Source organism: Ambystoma mexicanum, chromosome 1p (genome assembly GCF_040938575.1).
Source record: "Ambystoma mexicanum isolate Mex_15411 chromosome 1p, UKY_AmexF1_1, whole genome shotgun sequence".
Taxonomy (NCBI): domain Eukaryota; kingdom Metazoa; phylum Chordata; class Amphibia; order Caudata; family Ambystomatidae; genus Ambystoma; species Ambystoma mexicanum.
Window position 1 is genome coordinate 1,459,383,644 of NC_090921.1, and position 17,636 is coordinate 1,459,401,279.

General features: G+C 42.7%; 1 protein-coding gene across 3 annotated transcripts in view; it reads left to right on the forward strand.

Moving 5' to 3' along the window:
- Window positions 1-17,636, forward strand: part of LOC138455382 (polycystin-1-like protein 2) — a 900,768-nt gene that overhangs the window by 372,386 nt on the left and 510,746 nt on the right. For all 3 annotated transcript variants that reach the window (XM_069607102.1, XM_069607103.1, XM_069607104.1), the window contains one exon: window positions 10,790-10,914. In XM_069607102.1, coding sequence (XP_069463203.1) covers window positions 10,790-10,914 — 125 coding nt within the window. The remainder of the gene's footprint in view (window positions 1-10,789; window positions 10,915-17,636) is intronic.

The following is a 17,636-nucleotide window of genomic DNA, read 5'->3' on the forward strand; positions in this document are numbered from 1 at the left end:
ATGTATTGTATTATTAAATAGGGAGCAACGACGTATGGTACTGAAGTTAAGGATAAAAAAAGCCCTCCTATAGATGTGATATACCGGTGAGCCAGTACTAGCCTCGCCACTCTATCTATCTATCTATCTATCTATCTATCTATCTATCTATCTATCTATCTATCTATCTATCTATCTATCTATCTATCTATCTATCTATCTATCTATCTATCTATCTATCTATCTATCTATCTATCACAGTTTTTTATATAGCGCCCTATTGCCCATATGCCTAAGAGCGCTCAACATAGGAAAGACAACATAGAACAGAGACGCAACAAGAGACGGAGCAGAGATTCTATTAGCTTTCTCCTTCATCAAACAGGTGCGTCTTGAGCAGTTTCTTAAAGATGGTAAGAGTCGTGCTGTTTTAACCAAGGATGGCATGGAGTTCCAAATCAATGAAGCCCAATGAATGAAGTTAATACCAACTAATCTTTCCAAGGATTTATGTGGTTGGAGTAGGTTGTGTTTTTCATTAGATCGAAGATTTCTTCAAACCAGAGCCTTGGTTAATTTCTTAGCAAGATAATTAGGGGCAGTGCCTGTCAAACATTTAAAAGTCAAGACAGAACATTTGAATTTTATTCGCTGTTGGACTGGTATCCAGTGAAGTTTTTTGTGGCTACTGACGTTCTTTCCCACCAGCTCAAACCCCCCTAACTGCACCATTCTGTATGGTCTGCAATTTTTTGATGTTACCTTTCGAAATACCCATCAGAAGGCTGTTGCAGTAGTCCAATTGCGAGTTATTTATGGCTCCTACAATCAGCGCAAGGCTTTGGCCCGATAGGTATGATCGAATTTGCCATAGGAGGTTGGTATAGAACGCGCATGTTGATTTTAAATAGGAAACACGTCTCTTGTAAGCGAGATGTGAATCCATGAATATGCCCAAGGTCTTAACGTGCTCTGATACTTCAATGAAACTATTATTTATATTAAGTTTTTGATATTGTTGATTTAGTTTGCCTATTTTTTGGGGTGTGCCAAGAATTAGGAGTTTGGTTTTTGCTTCATTTAGAGCAAGGGAGTTATTAGCCATACAATTTTGGATAGCATTTAACACTTAGTTAACTCTTTGCACATCCTTTTCATATGAGCTAGACAGTTCAAATACCAGCTGTGTGTCATCAGAATAGTTTGTGAATTGGACACCCAACTTTTTAAGCATGTCACATAAGAGTTTCGAGAAGATATTAAAAAGCAGAGGTGGCAAACATGAACCCTGCGGAACACTACAGGTCAGCACCTTTTTAAGAGAACTAAAGTTGTCCTTTACAACCGCGGCCATCCTTGGGCCTAGTAAGGATCTGAACCAATTTATTGCTAGAGTAGAGCATCTGCCAGTTGTTCCCAATCGCTCGGCCAGAAGATCATGATCTATAAGATCGAATGCCGAGGAGAGATCAAGTAACATAAGCAAGGCAGTGTTTCCTTTTTCAACAATACTAGCAATATTGGCCTGGAGGTCCAAGAGAGTGGTCTCCATTCCATGTTTGGCCCTAAAACCGGATTGCTCATTAGCCAAGAGTTTGTTTGTATCTACAAACTTCTGGTATTGTGAATAGGCGTTCCTGTCAATAATTGTAAGCAAGAACGGCACATTTGTTATAGGCCTGAAATTGCCCGGTATAGATGGATCCATGTTTTCCTTTTTTATAAGAGGTGTGATCCATGCTTCCTTAAGATTTACAGGAACATAAGCTTCTTCAAAAGATTGATTGACGAATCGCCCGACCCAAGATGCTAGGGTAACTGCATAATCTTTGAATAGCTTGACAGGGAAAATATCACCCTGACAGGATGAAGGCCTCAATTTATGTATAACCTCCAGAACCTCTGGAAGAGAGACGCCTTTCAAAGGAGAAAAGATCTGGATGGCGATCCAGTGGGTCATTCTTAACAGTAATTTTTATTTAAGCAACTGTTAAAGAAACTTCAGCCCATGTTGTTTGGGATTGTCTGTGGGTGCTTCCATGTATATCATTTAGATACAAGGACTCTGCAAATGCCATAACAGCTGACTCTCCACTGCCAAGCATTGCTCTAGCAGGTCTTTATAGGCAGAACTCTGAAATGGACTAATGCCAGTCCTCTTACAACAATAAGCACTGGTAACACTTAATTTATAACACACATGTTTATGTATTCATGCCCCAATTGCTTATAGCTAATAAGCCAACCTGGGCATACTATTCTTATTTAGTATTTTGGGTTTAATCAAGCCATATACATAATTAATGTAATTCAAAATAGATATAAACATTCATAATTCTCCACAGGCAAAAATAAGTCATACATAATAACGTTCATAGGCAAAGATTTATAATAGTAAGTTCTTTCTTAAGCAACTGCATTGCTTCATTATCCAACCAACTATGTAATAATTATGTAATAATCAGTACTCTAAGATGGAACAACACCTTTCATTCTACAGCTGGAGGAATATAGGCATCAGAGGTACTCAGACCTAGATATCCCACACATTTTCCACTTAGACAGCTGCCTGAGAAGGAACCAAATAAATTGCCTTCAGAGGCAATGCAGAATGCCACATAATACCTCTCTTTTAAGGAGCCACTGCCCACTGGCCTTAATACCTTATCCGTGACTCAAGCAACTGGCAGCCTCTACAGCTTCTCCTGACTAACTTCCGCAATAGTGCTACTGTGGCATTCATCCTTCTCTGAATGAATGAGGGTGCTCCATGGGGTCTTAAGCAGCCATCTAAAAACGTCATGCATAGAAGAGCTCTTTTAGAGCATTTGTTGAAGTGTAGCCATGGACGGAGGGTGTTCTACACTTTGCTGAAAAGACACAGAACAAGCAACCTCATTTCCTGCTCAGTTTGAAATCTGGCAATACAATAAGAACCTGATTGCCAGATTGCAGGACTATGGCTGATTTGTACGGTGCCACTTGCTGACTAGGTAACTGTGACCGCTCATTACTCTGTGTTACCTTGTCACCAGGACAGAGGTATGATTTAGAACCACCTCCTCTAAAGGGGGCCTGCTCCTAGGCTGGCCGAACTCCATTTCATCTAGCCTTCCGGAGAGCTTTGGGATTCTTTCTCTGCCAGGTGCATCACACACCATGGCACCTGTAGTTAGCCACTGAGCCAAACATACACGACATCACAAACGGAGATGCAGCAAACAGGATTCATTAACATACAGAAATATAACACCAATCAGTGCTTTGTGAAATGTCTAACCTCTCCCAAAAACCCTACAGGTGATATCTTCTTAGTTGATCTTCGTGGCATGTGACGTAGCATAATCCAATCACATCTTGTCTTACATTTACCTGCAGCCAAGCAGCAGCATAGTTCAAAAGTCCATCATCGGGGATCAGGGATTGCGGCTGGGCATGGGGTGGGAACCTAACGCCTGGCTGTACATAGCTGAAGTGTTGCACTGTTGTGAGGTTTCAGCTAGCGACTTGCTTAGGACACCTTTTTCTTCACATACTAGCGCGTTGGTTTTGTGCCTGTCTGGAAGCACTTTCAGGCAGCTCCTATTATACCGTGGTCAGCAGCACATTCAATAAGCTTCAAAAAGCTTCTACAACGTTTCATGGGATGGGGCATTATCTAAAATAGTGGCTGCTGTACAAAATGGCTTCCTGGCCAGCCACAACCCTTGGGTTCACTTCTGGGTTCACACTTCTACATCTTGTTCAGAAAAAGCTAGCAATTCCATTCAAAAAGCAAAACACACTGTGCAATGTATTGTATCATATGTTTGCAATTTGATATACAACCACACTCAGTCCTATCATCTTGGAGAGCCTTACTTCCTGAATTCCCTATATTTTCAGTAAAACCATATCTGGAAAATGTGAACACAGACGCTGTTCTTAAATTTTAACAGAACGCAGAATGGTTATCAAATCATCTACTTTACTTTACTTTGTTTAGGAGAAAATAAGCCACATGGGTATTGTCAGCCGGAGAACCAAACATAACATATAAACAAAGTCCAGGTGTAAGTATACTGTTTGTTGTTCTGATATGTATAAAAAGACATATCAAGAAACATAAAAAAGTAGCATTAAACTTCAACATAACCCTGAAAAGGCAGGTTCCGAATGTTTGCCATCAAAAATATCCAAATAAACTATTCAATCCTTAGAATCAAGGCTTCAAACTATATTTGCCAAATCATCAGCTTTCAGCTCTGCTATCAAAGCTTTCCAAAGCTGCATTGGTGGTTATGTCAGCTCTTCAAGCCACAACTGAATGTTCCGATCAATCTGACCCTTTGATTCCTGTGAATGACCTTCTGTGCTGCCATCATTCCTCTTGAGTTTCTATCCGGTCATGAATAATGTGCTATTGAATATTAGAGTTTAGTTTTGGCCAATATGTTCCTATCTTGTTCCAAGATAAATTTGAGTAATTACTTTTTCACTGTGCATACATCTTTCGCCAGTTTATACACATTTAGCATTTCAGCGAAATTGGCTAGTCAGAGAAACATCTACACAGTTTACTATCTCATTTCAGTTTCAATTGTTCTAATTTCCTCAGTCTTTAAATCTGTAATGAAATGAAAATGAAATGAAATGAGATTTTATTTATATCGCGCTCGTACACAAGTGTTTCAGAGCGCGACCAGGCAGAAAAGGAGGGGAACAAAGAAAAAACAGAAAACAGCGATCTTACTAGGTTCAGTGACATTTAAGAAACCGCAAGTGCAAGGGAAAGGAAAATGGGGGAGAAGTGCAGGGGGTGTGGGGGGTGGAAAGTGTGAAGCAGAGGAGAGGAAACATAAATAAATATTAAATAGAATAAATAATAAATAAGGGCTTTAAACCATGGTCGTGCAGCCAGCAAGTGGCAGGTGAAAGTTAGTCAGAAAGGTATATCTGATAAGTGCAGAAGAAACGTGGGAGGGAGGCTGTATGGGTACAGATACAGAACTCTAGTGCAGATGGTGGCCTGGAGGCAGTGCAGGAGGGTGGCAGGGTGAGCAGATACCTGGGCCCAAAAGAACAGAGGGTGGCCAGGTGCACAATGCCATGAGAAGAAACAGATCAACAGGGGAGAAGGGGGGCAAAGACAGAGGCAAAGAGGAAGGTCTTGAGAAGTTTCCGGAACCGAAGATGTTTTTCCTCAAGTTTCAAGGTGGCCAGGAGGATGTTCCAAAGGGAGGCACCAGCCAAAGACAGAGATCTACCCCAAGCTCGTTTTTTTGCAAAACGACTAACCCTGAGGGAGTTTGAAGTAGAGGAGAGAAGGGCTCGAGAGGGGAGGTATTTACGTATGGATAGTTGAAGGTATTTTGGACCCAGCCCCCAGAAAGCCTTGTGGACAATGCAGAGGGTTTTAAATTTAATCCTTGCATCCACTGGGAGCCAATGAAGGGATTTCAAGGCTGGAGAGATACGATCCCAGGGCTTGAGGCCAAGGACAAGTCTCGCAGTCCTGTTCTGGATTAGTTGTAGAGGGTGGAGAGTGGAGGCAGGTAGATTTAGGAAGAGGTTGTTACAGTAATCCAGTCTGGAAAGAACGAGAGCCTGGGAGACAGTGAGCTTTTGAGGGAAGGAGAGGAAAGGTAGAGTGCCTCTAAGGAGGTGGAGTAAAAAGATTTTTTGGAGACATCAGAGATGTGTGCGGAGAAGGAAAGTGTAGAGTCAAAGATGACCCCAAGGGTCTTAGCCGCGCAAGTGGGGGTGGGAGGAGGGCCAAGGGAGGCCGGCCAGAGAGTGAGAGGAAAGGATGGAGATGGTGTACCAATAAGGAGGATCTCAGTCTTGTTGGCATTTAGACATAGATCATTGGCGGCACACCAATTTTGAATGGCGATTAGACAATCGGAGATGAGGGAAGGAGAGGAGAAGGCTGAAGAAAGCCTGAAAATGAGTTGGGTGTCGTCAGCATAGCACTGGAAAGTTGAGCAGAACATTGAGATGCAGTAAGCGAGAGTTGCCAGGTATTGGTTGAACACCACATGTGGAGAGAGAGATAGAAGATAGGAAGGACCCAAGTTGTACCTGGGAGGGTCTATCAGAGAGAAAATAGGTCAACCAGGCCAGAGCCTGATCAGTGATGCCGAGGTTGTCACAAAGACGATTGATTAGGGTGGTATGATTGACCGTGTCAAATGCAGAGGAGGTCAAGTAGGATGAGGACAGAGGGAATGTTATAATCGAGGTTGGAGAGCAGGTTTTCACTGATGTTCAGGAGAGCAGTTTCCGTACTTCTGGCAGCTCTGAAGCCAGATTGGTGGTGATGGAGGGAGCCAACAGAGTCAGAATGGAGATTAAACTGAGAGATGGACAGCTTTTCCAGGAGCTTGACCAAAAAGGTCAAATTGGGCGGTAGTTTGCCGGACATGACGGATCAGCAGTGGATTTCTTGAGGAGAGGATGCACAAGGGAGTGTTTAAGAGGGGTGGGGAAAGAGCCAGAGGCAAAGGAGAGGCTGCAGAAATCAGCAAGCGCCGGCACAAGGGTGTTAATGTGGTCCTTAATGGTTTTAGAGGAACAGGGATGGAACTGTTGATGAGGTTTTCATAGATTGGACTTGTCTAGATATCTCATCAGGGGAGAAAAGAGGAAATGAGGAGAAAGGGGGATGAGGGGTAGCTCGAGGAAGGGTCAGCCGGCTGAGAAGAAGAGGGAGGAGGAGGAGGGGGAGCGGAGGAGAGGGTGGACAGGATGTCCTGGGTTTTAGAGATAAAGTGGGAGGCAAGGGCATTGCAAAGATCCTGTGAGGAGAGAGGAGGGGTAGAGACTGCAGCAGGGTTGTCCAGCTCCTTGCAGATTTTGAAAAGTTCGGCCGAGTTGTTAGATCCCGCAGAGACGTAGGCTTGTATGTGGAATCTCTTCTTAGTGTGGACAGCAAGTCAGTATTGCCTTTGGAGTAGGCGGCAGGCCGGTTTGTCAGGGGATGAGCAAGACGCCCTCCATTTCCTTTCCACCGCCCTACACTTCTGTTTAAGTGTAGCTAGATCAGAGTCATACCAAGAATTGCACTTGGCTCCTGATCCTCATGACGGCGGCAAGAGTATCAAGAGTAGCAGAAATAGAGGAGTAGAGAAGAGAGAGGGCTGTGTCAGGGTGTGAGTCAGCCTGGGGTGGAAGAGGGGGGAGAAGGTTGCAGCAAAGGCCTCGACTGACACAAGCTTCATGGGCCGGATATCTGAGAAGGTGGGTGGCAACCTAGGAGTGGACTTGGCTTGGGGGGGGGGGATGGAGAGAGGAGAGGAGGCAGTGATCACTCCAGGAGAGAGAAGTGGTAAGGGGGGTAGAGAGGGGGAGGCCGGATGAGATCAAGACATCAAGTGTGTGGCCAGCCAAGTGAGTTGGGCCGGAAGGAAGGATGGAGAGGGAGAGTGAATCGCAGAGGTCGCGAAAGAGTGAAGATGAGGGACAGGTAGAATCAAGATGAATGTTGAGGTCACCAAGGAGGAGAAGTTGAGTGGTGGAGGCCAAGAGGGAAGAGGAGAGGTCAGCCCACTCAGAGTGAAAAGAGGTGATTTGACCAGGGGGCCGGTAGAGAGTAGCAACAGTAAGAGAGTGGCTAGGAGAGAGAGAGAGCTTGCAGACTAGGCATTCAAACGAAGAGTAAGCTTGAGTGGGAATAAAAGAGGCAGGGGTCCACTCAGGGAAGATAAGGGCTACATCCCCTCCAGGCCGATTGGATCTGGGAGCTGAGAGGATCTTGTAGCCGTCCGGGAGGAGAGTGTCAGAACTCGTGATAGAGCTGGCTGTGAACCATGTCTCGGTGAGACCGAGTACATGAAGGTCGAGTTCTTCTAGGAGGTGACAGATGTTAGATGAGTGTTTAATGGCCGAGCGAGAATTTAGAGTGGCGAGATGGAGAAGGTTGCCAGACTTAAAGACCTTCCGGGGAGGAGTACAGATCGTAGGTACGCCCTGCAGAGGAGTGGAAGGAGCTTGAGATGGGGCAAAGGAGGAGGCTGAGGAGGGTGGGGTAGCCAGAGGAAGAGAGTAGGGGACAGCTGAGATGAGAGGAAGTTGATGAGGTGAGGGAACTGCCTATCAAAGAGGAGGATGTTGGCCTGAGGGCCTTGCACCATGACAGTACCATTTAGATAGATGTTAATAAAGACTCTGGAGGAGTCAAAGAGATCCATACGTACTTCCCAGTGGCTGCCACCATTAATGGGAGAGGAGGAGACAGGACAGAGCACAGAGATCATATGAGGGGTCCAGAGATCTTGTGAAGGAACGAAAAAGAGGATGTCAGTGAGGGTTTGTCTGGCAGAGGCGCTGGAATAGGTATCAGCGATGGGGAGACCAGGGTTAGAAACCAAGATATCCTTTTTGAATTTCTTCTTACCAGACTTAGTGAGAAGGGAAGGAAAGTTGATAGAGAAACAGTTGGAATAGATAGGAGAAACTGGAGATAATGGAGATAATGCCATTTGCAGGTAGAGAGAGGAGGCAGTAGGAGAAATATACAAGATCAGAGGTATGGAGCGGTCACTGGGCTTGCAGCTAGCAATGTAGGTGAACAAAACACACCCAAAATTGACTTTCCCAAACTGACTTTCCCAAACACACCCAAATTGACTTTCCCAAAACACACCCAAATTCGAATTTCCCAAGACACACCCAAATTTGACTTTCCCAAACACACCCAGATATTGAAATACAAGACAAAAGCTAAGGCACCCATTCGTAAAAGAAATGAGGTGGGATCATAGGTGAGTGCTCAGACGAGAGCATGAAGACCAGTTAAAAAAAAAAACAGGAAGAAGGTAGAGTGAAGGTCAGTGAAGTGAAAAAAAAAAAAGAAAGGGTAGGCAGAGAGAGGGAAACTAAACAATAGAGGGGGAAACGGGAAAGTCATGGAAGTCCAGGTTCATAGTAGAAAAGAGATGGCAACCCCAGGGAGGGTCAGGCTGTTGTATTAGCATCCCGGAAAGCAGACAGGGAAGCTGACAGGGGCCTTAGAAGTGGGCCTTTGAGCAACAGGCCGGCTCCCGCCTCCGGTTTCACGGATAGGTAGATCAGAGGTAGCCAATGGACAGGTGACTATGGTAGGCAAGTTGGGCTGCAATAAAATCAGGCATCCATCTTAGAAGCAGTTCAAACCCCCTAGGAATGGTAGAACAAAAAGCACACAGGTCGTGCAAATCAGGAGCACACACAGCTACATGCTGGGCAGAAAACACGTGATTCACACTCTAGCTTTCCAAAAGGCAGCTGCATTATACACGTGCTAAATACAAGACATTGCACAGACTTGTCATTTTAGTCCCACAAAAATAATGTTCCATTTTTTTTTGTTTTTTAATTTGAAGGCAAAATCAGAGGGCCAGTGCCCGAGAAATGATGGCCGCAAAGGCTAGCCAAGAGAATGTGGCGCCAGTGCGGGAGCGAGGCAAGCGATTCACAGGAGAACAGCTGTTTTCAATTCGAAGTTTGTCCTCGCATGGAGCACGAGGTTTGCAGGCAGTCAGAAATTAAAGGAACAGCTGTTTTCAAATGGAGATTGGACCTCACATGAAGACAGGGTTTGCAGGCCGTAGAAGATGAAATGTTGTTGATTTTCACTTACTTGAATGGTGCGCACAAGGAGCGAGAGGCTAGCAGGCTGCAGAGAAATAAAATGAGCAGCCGATTCCAGGTTTAAAGGTGCGCGCAGAGAGCACGAGGTCATCAAGGTGCAGGGAAAGAAATAGAATGGAGGTCTGGGACCGGAAGTGGGCCTTTGAACAACAGGCCGGCTCCCGCCTCCTGTGCCACTGATAGGTAAATCAGAGGTAGCCAATGGACAGGTGACTAGGGTAGGCAATACAACTTCAGTCATTCAAGCTGGCCAAATAGCCATATCTCCAACTTTATTTAGGGGTAGTCTAAACATTTAAACTTTGGTCTGAAAGCATTTGGAGTGCTGTTCACAAAATGACATCTTGAGATACAATAAACATAAAAGTTAAATATGTTTTAAGGCAAACGTAAAAATTATTTACAGCAAAATTGAAGGTAGTTGAAAGGATTGAAAAAATCTCCCACCTGAAATGTGAGAGTAAATTATGAGCAATCAGCTACATCATTTTTTAAATGTTTCGTCCCCACTAATTATCTTTGATCAAGATTATCCAGTGCAAACTTGTAAACCAACTCTCTTCAAGAATTTGTTTTTGTGTTGAACGAAAATTAGAAGGATGCTTAAAAGCAAGTAAAACTAGAAAAAGGACATATAATAAATGTATTGCATTGATACAAATCTACACCTTATTTGCAATCTTTTGCTGTGCACTTACAACATCCCAATCCTCAACATGCATACGATGAGTAAATTGTGTATGTAATAATAATGTGTGTGATAATGTATGTAATTATTATGTTTTTTCTTGTCTTTTTGTATTGATGTGCTAAAGTTTATAACTATATATTTAAAAAAAAAGAATGAGTAATTAATACAAACATGCATAGAAGCACATAGAAGCAGTATTCCCTTTGAAATGTAACCAAACGAGAAACACACAATTCAATGCCATCTGCCCCAGACATGCAGCCAGCCCTGTTGATGTATATTGTCACTGTACCACCACATATAGTCAACGGCATAATCATGTAAGAATTTTGGGATAAGCAACCACTGCAAGGGCATGAAGAGTTCATGTGGCGGTGCTCAAAATCTTCAGTCGTATCAGAAAGACACGGACAGGTACAACAGTGACAATGCACATTCATTGTTCTTGCAGCCTTTTTTCAATGTGAGCTTTTCAATATTGTGCCAATTCATTGTTTTATCTTTCAGAGTATGGTGTCCCAGCAGTTGCTGAGTACAGTTGAAAATCTGCAGAGTGCACTCCTGATGGGAAAACTGCCAGATGAAGAACCCACAATCCTTACTGCGCCATCTGTTACTATGTATATTAACAGGTAAAATAAAAGGTCGATACAAAGTTCCGTCTTGTGAAGGGGGTCCATAAATATAGCTGCTGCTGATTGTATATGCAATGCATTGACTATCACCAATCATGTGGAGACAACGCCAGTGAAATATTCACATGGTGGTGCCTGAATGTGCCTGAATTGATGCATGCGAGCCAGGGTCCCAGGCCACATCAGTATTTTGCCTCAGCGAATCATGTATTTTCCAATCCGAAAATTGTGCACCCTAAAGTAACACTGTATGCACAGTAGACACATGTATAATTGTGCCCCATCCCAGTGTACCACTACAACACTGGGTAAAATGGGCATCATAAAGCTATAATAATAGTCCCCTCACCAGTAGTTAAATCCTGTGAACTTCTCACAGCCAAGGTACCTATCTGTAACTCATGTACCTTAATTATCCATCTAGCATACAGACCACCTGGACCTATTGGTACTTTCGAGGAGGATATTCCCATAATACTATCTGAAAAAACTAAAGATGTTCAACAAATATTATTGTTTGGGGATTTTAACATTGGTTTTAATGATCTCAATGACCAACAAGCTCTTGCAGTGTCCAACGCATTCATGGAATTTGGTCTTATCTAAAGAGTGACCCAGCCTACTCATGACAAAGGCAGAACATTGGGTGGCTGACATGAACTGTGAAACCTCAATCACATCCATTACCCCCCAACCTTGGACACCTCCTGATAGCATTCACCTTAGCAGCAAATACCCTAGTCTCCAAAGTTAAGCTTATAGCACCGCCACTCCTCACGAGGAATAAAAGAAATATTACGGCAGATAAGATACTACCTCACATTATCCCCTGCCTCAACTCATTGTCGATCGCCTCTGATCAGATACTTTAGTTGATGCTTACAATACCACTATGGCTAAAGCTATAGACCACATTGCCCCACTTAAAATGCGTAAAAGTAAACCTAGAGCTCACTTGAATTCTTGGTTTACGCCACATCTAAAAGCCCTTAGAGCAGAAAGAAGAAAACTGGAAGTCACCTGGTGACACCTTCCGTCTGAGGAAAACAAAACAAACTTGATTAATATCTCTGCCATATACACAAAAGAAATAATTTGTACCAAAAAAGATTCCTATAATGAGAGGATTAATAAAGCGAGTTCAAGTACCAAGGAATTATTCGTGATTTTAAGAGAAATGAAAACTCCTATCCCTCCCACTGACAACTGTGTGAAGTACAAACTCTGGTGTTCTAATATCCAGAATGCCCTAACAAATAAAATTGCCTTACTACAAAATAAGATTGCAGATAAAAAAGCAAACCTGCCCAACTCTGACATGCATCTTAGTACGTCAGATCACTCTACAAAAATGCTGCAACAGTTCAGATTCTCCAAAGTCTCTATCCTTTAGGTAGAAAAAACCCTTTCCTCCTTCAAACCCTTTAGATGTCAGGGAGACAGCTGTCCAGCCCAGATAATTAAAGATGCAGCCAGAGCTCTGGCGCCATTCATCTCTAAATTAATCAATGCATCCTTTTCATCAGGCATTGTTCCAAGCAACCTAAAAGAGAAACGGGTTTTACCCTTGCTAAAAAAGAAACGCTGGACCCTACAATTACTACCAATTACAGGCCGATTACAACAGTTCCTGTCTTACTTAAAATTGTAGATAAAGTATCATATCTGCAGATCCAGAAGTATCTAGAAACCAATCATCTCCTAAGCATCCGCTAGTCTGGCTTTAGGGCGCAACACGGCACGGAAACGTCACTAATCGATCTAAAGACTCAATCGATGAACTTAAGGACAAAGGGAAAACTGCCTTGCTTTTGATCAGCGGCTCACTTTTCCAAGGATGCAATTGCATGGATACAATCCTTCTTGAATAATAGGACCATGAGAGTGTTCTCCCCCTCAGCTGCTGTATACCATATACCAATAACCTGTGGTGTACCGCAAGGTTCCTGCACCTCACCAACAATGTACAATATATACACAAAGCCTCTGTTCGACAAATTGGACAATCTGGGTGTCACCTACACGAATTACGCAGATGACACCCAGATCCTCATACGCCTCTCAGGAGACTATGATAAGGACATGGCCCTTGTGAATAAAATCTACCTAATCATGCAGGCATGGATGGCAGCCCTAGGCCTATGCCTGAATGATGATCAAACAGAGCTCCTGATACTTGGAACCGTTGCCAACCTTAACAAACTCAGCACCAAATATGCCTCTTCCAGTATTGACGGAGCAATATTAAAGTTGTAAAAGAGGTCAAAACCTTAGGTTTTTACATAGGTTCTGCCTTATCCCTAAGTAAACAAGTGAATACTATGGCATTGGCAACTGCCTACACCTGTAAGTTAATCAGGGCCTGTAGGCCTTTCCTATCCAAAGAAAGCTGCATCATCCTAGCCAACGCCCTTATCCTCTCGAAGCTGGATTACTGCAATGCCTTGTACTTAGGTGAGAGTAAGTACATTGTTAATAAAATCCAAATCTTACAGAATAACGATATCAGAACTGCATTAAGCATTCCTAACATAGATTACATCTCAGAGTTGAGGAGACAAAACAAATGGCTGTCCATCAACGACAGAATCATGCTCAAAACGGCCCCCCCTAACTTACAAATGCCTCAACAGTCTGGCCATCCACAGATTCAAATGAAAAAAATCTGGAGGAAGTAGATTCCCGATTATGGCAGCAAAGAATTGGAACGCACTCCCATATTCACTGAGAGTGGACCAATCCTTCCACAATTTTAGGCGTAATACTCTAAATTGGCTCACAACAAACGACAAGTGAATCCTTGTCGTCGCTTGCTTTCTTCTTGTACACACTACTGTATTATGTAATATAGCTTTTATGCAAGCTTATCACCGCTATTCCTGCTTCTTGTACTCACCACTGGTTTATGTAATGTAGTGTCCCCTTTTCTATTTTGTCTTTGCAATCTCATACACATTCTAATTATATCTTGTATATATCCTATTCTGTAATGCCCGTAAACCCAAGCCTAAAGTATACTTGTAAACCCTTGCGCCCAGATACCCCTGGGTTCGGCGCGCCATACAAATAAAATAACAAATAAACCATTGCCTGGAGATACATTGTTCTTTTGCTAGTTAATAAAATACAACCAGAATTGCCCGAAGATAAATACAATCACAATTAGCTGCAAGGATGTTGCCAACACATGCCGGGTTACATTGTTTTGTGTTGTACAAGCAATCCAAGTTGCTGTCAATAACTTAATTACGTTGTTAGGAACATTCCATGACCATGCTACTAGTAGGATGCTCACTCAGAGTGGCAACCGGCCAAGGATGATGCTCAAACACAACATGGTTCTCTAAAGTATGAGTCTGGATCAATTTAAAATGTAGGCCTGGCTGGGTAAATTTGTTTGAACTCTGAATATTCTGAATTCGACAAACTTTGATTCGTGTTACGTTAATCTGGGTTTCAAGCTTTTGAAGCCTTGGTAAACTGTGATTTGAAAAGTTTACAGCCTTTTTTTGCAAGCAGACACTTCAAAAAAAGAAAGTGTCACATTGCATGATTAATGGCATGCCGGTGGCAACTAATTCAAAAGAGAAAGCAAAAGGATCGCATTGCTTTCAGCTGGACAAAAAAGTAATCCTTAAAACGCAAAACACTTACTGCAACAATGTTGAGTTGTATGTTCCAGGTTCAAGGCTATAGTACACGGAGAACACTGCAGTAATACCTACTGTGGCATATGCCATGAGATCGACAGAAAATACTCACTCCTGGATTACAGCTAAGCACCTTTATCTATTACATACACCAGTGTGGATCTCTTCCCTTTTCTCTTCTCAGCCCTTCCCTGGGATGATCAAATATTTAAACCAAATAGCACTCTCTCTGATTGTCAAGATGGATGGAATAGAAAACAGAAACAACAAAACAGTCCCCTCTATAGGACCTAGTTTCCCGAATGCAACACCGAAGGTCCACAGTGCAAAAGCCATATTTACAAGCTCGGAGGTCTAGTCCAATCTCTATCACAAGGACCAGAGGTCCACAGTCCACCCCTAAAACAAACCAAATATATTCAGTCCTCAGTAGCCACTGTGAGAAAACCCCATTTGTGAGGCTAGTGGTTGGGGTTGTTGTAACCGTTCGGACGTGCGCCATCATGCGACCTGTGGTGCTGGCTAAGAGAAGGTGCACAGGGGATTCCCCAGGCACTCCAGTCCATCCATAACCTCACATGTGTTCCCATGCCATCTAGGCAGAGACACTTTAGGCAGAGAAAAAAGAGTTTCAGCAATACTAAAATAACATTGACAGTTCACACAACTTGTTGAGCCACCAGCGTAGGCATTCATATGGATCTTGTAAGGGCGAGACATGGTTTGCACAAAGACAGCACCTCACAGTCTTCCGACCATGCACGCGCTTATTTGCACCCACTACAAAACATCACAATTAGTCAACCAGTGAGTAGGAAGATTCAAGCCTCAATCTGCGTAGTTTCAGGTTCCACATAGCATGTCAAGACAAGATGGCACCCAGGGCGTATGACAAGTCAGACCATGGATTGGCAGTGCGGTGCTAGCATCAAGGACGGTCAAGTGGCAGTCTTGTAGTCGGTAGAAACTTTGGCTAATCACACATATTACCCATAACCCATACACAGGTGAACATACTTGAACCTTTGATAACTGTTGACGAGAAGATCAGCAGGTATAAAAAAAAAGTTGTTCAGACCAGTGTGTGTGTGCATGTTGGTACAGGAGCAGAGGTGTTTGAAGCATGCAAGTGAGGCGGGTCAGGAGAAGGAGTCAAAAGGCAGGCAGTAAGAGAAAAGAAAGGTGCTCGAGAAAATAATGGAAGAGACCAAAAGAGGAGTGGAGCTGGGAATAAGTGGAGGCATGGTGGGAAAAAGAGAAAAGACAGAGTGAAAAGGAGTGGAAGTGAGGTACCGGGGAACGGTGTTCATAGAAAGAGTGCCGCTGTGAAACTGAGGGATAGAGTTGTAGTTGAACTTTTTATTCAGAACACATTTCCTCTGTGTAGCCTTTAGCACACACACATTTTAATAACAGCAAAATGAAATTATAACAAACTCACACAATAGGAAATAAGATTGAGAAATAAAACTATGCCAATACGTCAGAAGGATATTCCATAAATAACTATGGCAAATGTGCTGATTAGGAAAAAAGGACAGTCACATGGGTCTATCACTGAAAGAAATGTGCGGATGTCCCGAAAAAGCAGTAATATACAGGTTAGGTCAAAAACAAAAAAGCAAAGTGGTAATATCCAAACATGCCAATTTGGTCCTGATGATATGATTAGCATGTGCATCCGAGCCACTAACATTCTAGGACAATCCTGAAAGATGATTCTGCTGGTTTCGCAGCTTGCTAGTTTGGGAGATTGCTCTGGCTACATTTGACTATGATACAGTCTCTAGATTTTTGTGGGCAACATTCTGTTATTTTACTTCTATTCAACATTTTCAGGTCCTGTGGGCTGATCAATCCAGGACAATCTTATTGGGTAGCCATTCTAATATTTCGCTTTCCAAAGCATCCTTGGTTTCTCTTTTGGTTGGTTTCTTCACATTTGTCATGATAAAATTTTCTTTTGTCATAAATGAGAGCTTCCAGCTTGGAACTGTTAATCTGTAGAACCTGCATCTTCTGTTCCACAATGTTCCCTCCTTAGTTGCTTGTTCAGGATTACTCTCAGCTCTCCCCCACACTCATCCCTTCATGAGGGGTGGATGGTCACTTGCATGGTCAGAGGAGCTATTTTGTGTACTGTAAACTGGTGTGGTTGGGCCGATGAAATTCCAGTTTAACTTGTTCCTGAGCACAATACTTCTGTTTCAAGATATAGGTCTCAGAGAACAGAACAGCCTCCTCTGATTCAGTTCCCAACTGGCTACAAGCTCTTTCTCCAGCCCTCGAAGCCGGAAGCCAGGCCCATTCCCAATTTCTCCCATCCTTTAATAGGTTTGTAAATTAGGCTTATTAGAGAAAGGTCCCTGTGATTTGTTTCTCTGATTGTCTGTCTCCCAATTCCTGTGGGATGGTCCAGCTTTTTGATTCCACCTTCCTCCCAGGTGTTTTCATTCTTTCCTTGTAGTGCTTCACTTTGATTTTGAAACCCCTCCTGTCTTTGTTAGTGCCTACAAACCTCCTTATTCCCCTTGTTTAGGGCACTTCCCCTTGAGTCCTGACACCTCCCTAATGCTTATGTTTTGGTAAACCCCTGAGTTCTCAATGGCTGCGCTCGCCATTTTGAAGTCAATAGACAAAATGTAAATATTAAAAAAGCAACACAAATGTAAAACATTGTACAATTTTTGTTACACACGAACAAATATTCACACAACATATTACATTACTTTCACTATAAACTATAAATATTTTGTAGCAAAGCAAACCATTATAAACCAATAACAGGGTGAGTTAACCTTACCCTGATATTTGATTTGAATATAATATAATGTTTTAATTAATTGATAATGTTTATTATGTTGTTGCCTTAACGTTATCATTTGTAATGTTTGTAGACTTGAAGTTTTTGTTGGTTTAACCTTAACTATTTTGTAAAAAACAAAAAGGCAAATAATTCCAACTTGTTTTTATAGTTACTTGATCGTTTTTGATTTGTAATGTACATACTCCATATATCCGTGTACATTTTGTATAAACTCTATATATTCAGAGTATGTGTAATATGCA